Source organism: Notothenia coriiceps, unplaced genomic scaffold, assembly GCF_000735185.1.
Source record: "Notothenia coriiceps isolate Sejong01 unplaced genomic scaffold, NC01 NC01_scaffold00037244, whole genome shotgun sequence".
NCBI lineage: Eukaryota > Metazoa > Chordata > Actinopteri > Perciformes > Nototheniidae > Notothenia > Notothenia coriiceps.
The window spans coordinates 12973868-12979724 of record NW_011369945.1 but is presented as its reverse complement, the minus strand read 5'-3'; the positions used below and the strand labels follow the sequence as shown (position 1 = coordinate 12979724).

General features: G+C 40.3%; 1 protein-coding gene across 1 annotated transcript in view; it reads right to left on the bottom strand.

Annotated features, from left to right (window-relative positions):
• Window positions 1–1501: 1501 nt before the first annotated feature.
• arhgef39 (Rho guanine nucleotide exchange factor (GEF) 39) overlaps window positions 1502–5857 on the bottom strand; it is a 35985-nt gene continuing 31629 nt past the window's right edge. Inside the window, exons 4-6 of the mRNA XM_010793594.1 lie at window positions 3869–4001; window positions 3045–3142; window positions 1502–2876 (exon numbers count right to left, since the gene is read on the bottom strand). Of these exons, the coding sequence (XP_010791896.1) occupies window positions 2837–2876; window positions 3045–3142; window positions 3869–4001 (271 nt within the window). The 3' untranslated portion in view covers window positions 1502–2836. The remainder of the gene's footprint in view (window positions 2877–3044; window positions 3143–3868; window positions 4002–5857) is intronic.

The following is a 5857-nucleotide window of genomic DNA, read 5'->3' as shown; positions in this document are numbered from 1 at the left end:
CTCACGGCCCAGAAGGCCAGAAGGAGGAGAAAATCAAGAGGGAGGAGCTGGCAAAAACACTGAGAAGAAATACCGCCAGATGAGAGGCGAACTGGAAGCGAGCGGCCCGCTGAGAAGCTGGAAGAACGGTTCAACAGCAGCCTGGGGAGCAACGGAGGAGGAAGAGGAGGAGCGCGAGAAGGGAGCTCATTCGGATGAAGGGCAGAATAGCCACTTCGATCAGGTGCTGCGTTCCGGGCGGACCCTGCTCAAGGCTGGAGAGGAAAGCTCTACTCATCTTGAACGGCGTTCTCAAACCAGGACTTAGTTGACAAGGATCAAAAACTGCAGCTCAGAGTTGGAGGCAGCAAGCAAAAAAACACAAGTATGCAACCCAAGAAGCCAAAAGGAATCAGATCCTGAAGAGCGAGAAAGAGAAGTCTTTTCGACATCACGCCCCCCTCTGAGGAAACCATGCCTGGGAAGCATAACAATCGGGCGGAGTGGGAGACCCAAGATTCTTAAAAACTATTTCCTGGGAGAGAGGGGTAAGGAAGATGTAACGGAGGTGATCTGTGGGCGCCATAGATCTCTGCCTCCGTTACGGAGTAATATAGCTCATTTTTGGAAAGTATATTGATCTGTTCTGCCACTAAAACAGCCACAGGAAGGAATGTGAATATACATGTTAATTGATGCATCTATTTGTCACAATCTGTCTATGTTTTAGTTTGTCTGTCTCTTGTTTCATTTTGAAAATTGTTCCTCGTCTTGTCTGTTACTGGTGATTGTGGCCACCTGGTGCCCTGTGTTGTCTCCTCCCCCCTCACCTGTGTCTTGTTGGTTTGATGTGTGTGTGTGTGTGTGTGTGTGTGTGAGAGTGAGTGAGTGAGTGAGTGAGTGAGTGAGTGTGTGAGTGAGAGAGAGTGATCCTTGTGGCTGCTGAATGTGTTCAGGTGGACAGCAATATTGAGGCTGTGAATCATGTGTCAATGATGAATAAATGCCCACACCGGGTCGTATTTGGACGTTCTGCCTCCTTGCTTGTTCGGGCCGCTCAATTGTCAGCTTCACAGGGATAAACAAAAGAAGGGAATTTAGTGTTAATAAACCATTGATTTGATTAATTCAACCTGAAGAACACTGATAGTTATTTTGGCCCTGGTATTGACTGCTTCACTTTTGTTGTTGGATATAAACAGGGGAATTATTACAGCGAATAGAAAACTGTATTAGTAGTTATTGGTATCTATTGTTTAGGGATTGACTCAAAGTGTACAAATACCTTTTTAAGACTTAATTTCTGTTGAAGTTCTAGGAACCAAGTTGTCATACTTAGCAGGAAAAGATGACTTGCAATGTTGGTTGTCCTTTGGGTCTGTCAATAAGACGTACAGGTTGGAAAAACGTGTAGCAAAATGTTAAATAAAACACCCTTAAGAACCAGTCAAATGAATAATGTTGCTGTTCTGTGTCGCCATCTAGTGGTTATTTGGACAATCCAAGAGACAAAAACAATATGACTTGTTTTAGAGTTTTATTGGGAAGTTCAAATGATTTCTTCATTCATGATTTGTAACCAGTGTAACAGCTTTTAAAAGTGTGAATAAAATATATGAAGAGCTTTGCAGTAGAGATGCAAACATATGTTGATTCGTTTATAAAGGATATGATAAAATAAAAATATATAAAAGGATAAATGTAAATAAAGGACATCATGATAGTAGCATATAGAATCTGTAAGCCAGGTTTTCTCGCCTGCACAGACACATAAATCAGTCATCTTTAGAAAACAGTGGAGCTGATTAAAGGCACTGATTCCATTTGAAAATAATTATAATAATCCCCGCATGCAAACAAACAATCAAAAAAGACACCAGTGATTCTACATTTGAACCGATGATCAGATCATTAATAATTTAGGATCTGTATTAAGATGGACAAAAACATTCCCAGTCTTAATCATGGATGTCATATGACGCTATTAAATAAAAGAGAATAAGACAATATATAAAAATGTATACTAAATTAAAAGAATGAATCACATATCTGTAATTTTTATATGATCAGAATCTTTGGTATCTTATTTGTTTTACCTTTTCCAAATATCTAATTTTTCTAATTTTCTCACCAACACTTTCTGACTCAAAGGTGAAAGGGCATTGAATATATTATATTAAAACTATCCTGACAAGAGACATAATATGTAAGAGTAACAATAAAAAGGAAAATAAAATTATATGTGAGAAATAAAAATGGATTAATTGTTTATCTTTAAAAAAGTTGGTCATCCATTTTACTTGATTGATTTTATAATGTTTGTATTCATTTTTTTATATTGTCAGTTTCCCACGTATGAACTGTTTATTTGTTCCTCAATCTAAATAAAATAAAAATAATAAATACACATTTTCATCCTAAAGTCTGTATCGAGTGTAAAATGCAAACAGACTGAGATAAAGACTGGGGGAGTGGTGCATTCAGGGACTGCCCGGAAACATGACATCCAGAAGAGAAATCATGACTAGTTATCTGCAGTGTGGTTTTTGACATTGTACGTTTAGACAAGCAGCAGCAACACAACGCTCCCAGTTAAACATTCATGATATTTGGTCTTTAAAGCAGCTTAGGATTTATATAATAAGTATATAATAAAAAGTGTATATTGCACAGGATGAGCAGAAGCGGACGCTGCTGTTAGTAATAATCAGAATCTCCTGACCTGCACAGTTTAAACGTAATGTTAACAACACAGACATATAGCTTTGTGTGCGTTATGTTTGGCATTAAATCAGTCTTCAGTGAAACTCTCAGACAGCCTGAGTGGGACCCACCCTCATCTGAGACTGAAGACCCCTCAGAGGATCACACAGCTGGAAGGGGACGCCTCTTCACTGCTGGACACAGAATAACATGTTTCAAATCCTATTCACTCAAACCATTTCAATGTCAGACAGTCACCATTTTGAAATGTAATAGTTCAATATCTGCTCATATGTCTCATTTAAGTCTTAAGTCTCATTTAGCAGGAACCATGGACCAAAAGACAACTGAAAACCCCCCACCTGTGCTCTGGAGCGTCAGCCGGCTTCAGCCTCTTGGGGGCGCTGCCCTCAGACTCAGACGGGGGTCTCTGACTCTGCTCACTGGTCTCAGAGCCCACCTGAGGAGAGGGACAGAGGTAAACCTCAATATGATGGAAACTGCCTGGGAATTAAAATCTCAGAAAACTTGGTTTTAAATCTAAATATTTCTCTGGAAAATTAAAAATATTTATGACTTAATAAGAAGGCACAAAAAGTTGAAAATAACTGTTTAGTTATTGATTAACAGTCAAACACACAAAAAACGAATTTATATCAAGACTATAAAAGCCCAAATAGGCAAATAAGGGTGTTTGCTGTTGTAATACATGTTTGGACCACAAGAGGCTGAAACACACCACTACCCAATGTTCTAAATGTGGCATTCATGTTTTACATTCTCCATGTACTCTGATAACAGAAACATATATTCTGTTTTTTAACATGTGGTAGTACTGTGATGTTTTTATTATACTTATGTACTCTTATATACCTACAGGGGCCATTTTTGGACGAGGTATCTGTGTCATTCTGTGTGTAGGTGACAACATTTAGAAACATGGATGTTATCAGAGCAAGTGCTGGAACTAAGGGTGTAGGCTGGATTTGGTGTGATCCCATTGCAAAAAGGTCTCTAGTTTTAATCTGTACTAACTGTATTTACCTGTAAAACAGACATCTTTACATGTGTTTCAATCTTTTTGTGTGTGTGTGTGTGTGTGTGTGTGTGTGTGTGTGTGTGTGTGTGTGTGTGTGTGTGTGTGTGTGTGTGTGTGTGTGTGTGTGTGTGTGTGTGAGACACCAACCATGTTTCTCTTCCTGCCGGGAGTGCTGCTGCTGCTGCTGCTCGGCGTGTTGTGGCTGTCAGTGGCTGATCGGAGGGGTCTCCGGCACAACTCATCCCTCTGATGGACCACTGTCTCCTTAGACTGCAGCTTCCTGTACAGAGAATACATTCAATTTATCAGTTTCGACAAAACTACTAATGAAACATACATTTCAAGGGAAAAACATATTTATACGTGCGCGGTAAGGCTTCTAAATGACCTCAAATATACAGTAACCTATCACATATCTCTCCTGATAGGCCTTGTTGCAACTACTCTTTTTTTGCCATCTATCTACTTATCTGTCTTACACCTGCATTCTTCCAAATGGCCAGCAGGGGTCGGCTCAACTGCTTGTAAAAAGAAGTCATAATGTATAGAAGTCTATGAGAAAATTACCCAACTTCTCACTTAATCATTCACTTAATTTCCTCAGTAAACATTTTCCTAGTGATTGTATGTTCTTATTTGCTAGATTCTTCAACACAACATGACGTTCATTTAGTAAACAATGGACAATTTAGGGTCAAATAGACAATAAAGCAGGGTAGAGTTAGGGGCGTGGCTACCCTGTGATTGACAAATGGCTACAGTACAGTAGCAACCTTTCAGAGGCGTATCAATCTGTATCCATTGAAATGGGTATATATTAATGGGTACAAGCTTGTTTTTGGGTGCTTTGGTTTGTCATCTTTGAACTTAACCCGTTCACCCTTTTTTTAAGTTCATAAAATACTTTTTGGTTGGACTGAGAGACACACGGAGATGGTGCTTATATTTGCAAGCCAAAGTAAGCATGCCAACAAATATCCCCTAAAAAATGCTCATCCTAAAAACAGAGGAACAAATATAGACGTCCTATTGCTGTTATGATTATATAAATGTAATCCATGATGTTGTTAGTTACTAGCTGCTAGACACCCTGTGACACAAATACCAATAATATACTTAGTTTGAGATTGTGTTAAAGGTTTCCTCGCTTGATCTGTGATTCACTATAGCCCATAACATAAACTCCAAAATAAAGAAAGTTCTTCAACACAATTTGCAGAATCAATTCACATACACCTGAACATGTTCCACATCTGACCAGAGGACACATTTGTTACCAGGACTTCTCAAGAAACAATAACTTTAGCATCAGAATACCTAATGAACAATACTGGCTTCAACATGAACCTTTTTAAAACTCTAACATGATCTTGAAGCATTTCCACTTAGTTAATAATGATATGTAAATTATTTCCAGCCATATATCATAAATGTATCTCGTAATGTCAGCTTGAGAAGGGGAGGGGGTCAGACTTGTGCAGATCAACTGTCTTTAGCCTCCATGCATCCCTCGTGGACAGCCCCCGGCCTCACCTACTGTCACGAGCATCGATCTGCACGCTAATTAAGTCCCTTGGCTATGATGACCTTTTTTTAGTGTGTCAATAACATTTTATTAACAAAAGGAAAAACTCTGCACTAACTAAAATCCGTGTCAAACTTTCTTTGGCTAACCGCAGTTTTGTGAAGAAGAGAAAACAATGTCTACCAATGTGATATGAGTCCAGCACAGATGATAATAAATGTTTTATAATCATTGAGAGCAACTTTCGATAGATTCAGAGATGTCAGTCCAGGCAGTGTGTAGTCAAATCAATAATTTAGCGATGTGTAGACCCCCCCCCTCTCAACCCTGTTCCGCTCCCCAGTGGTGTGAGCGCTGCTGACCCTCGGTCCTCTCGGCCTGTCCTCTCTTCAGTCCTAATTACGCTCCCTGGAGTTTAGAGCCGTCAGCCTGCAGCCCCGGCCCCCCCGTCTGCTGGGTGGTCCGAGCTCTTTGACAGCCCCCTCTGACAAAGTGATAAACTAATTAGCCTGGCCGGGCATTCTGGGGTCGGGGCCTTCAGCATAGCTGCCCCCCCCCTCGACAACGCAGGGGCCTGACCCGGACCCTCCTTAGGGGAACCTGGGGCCAGG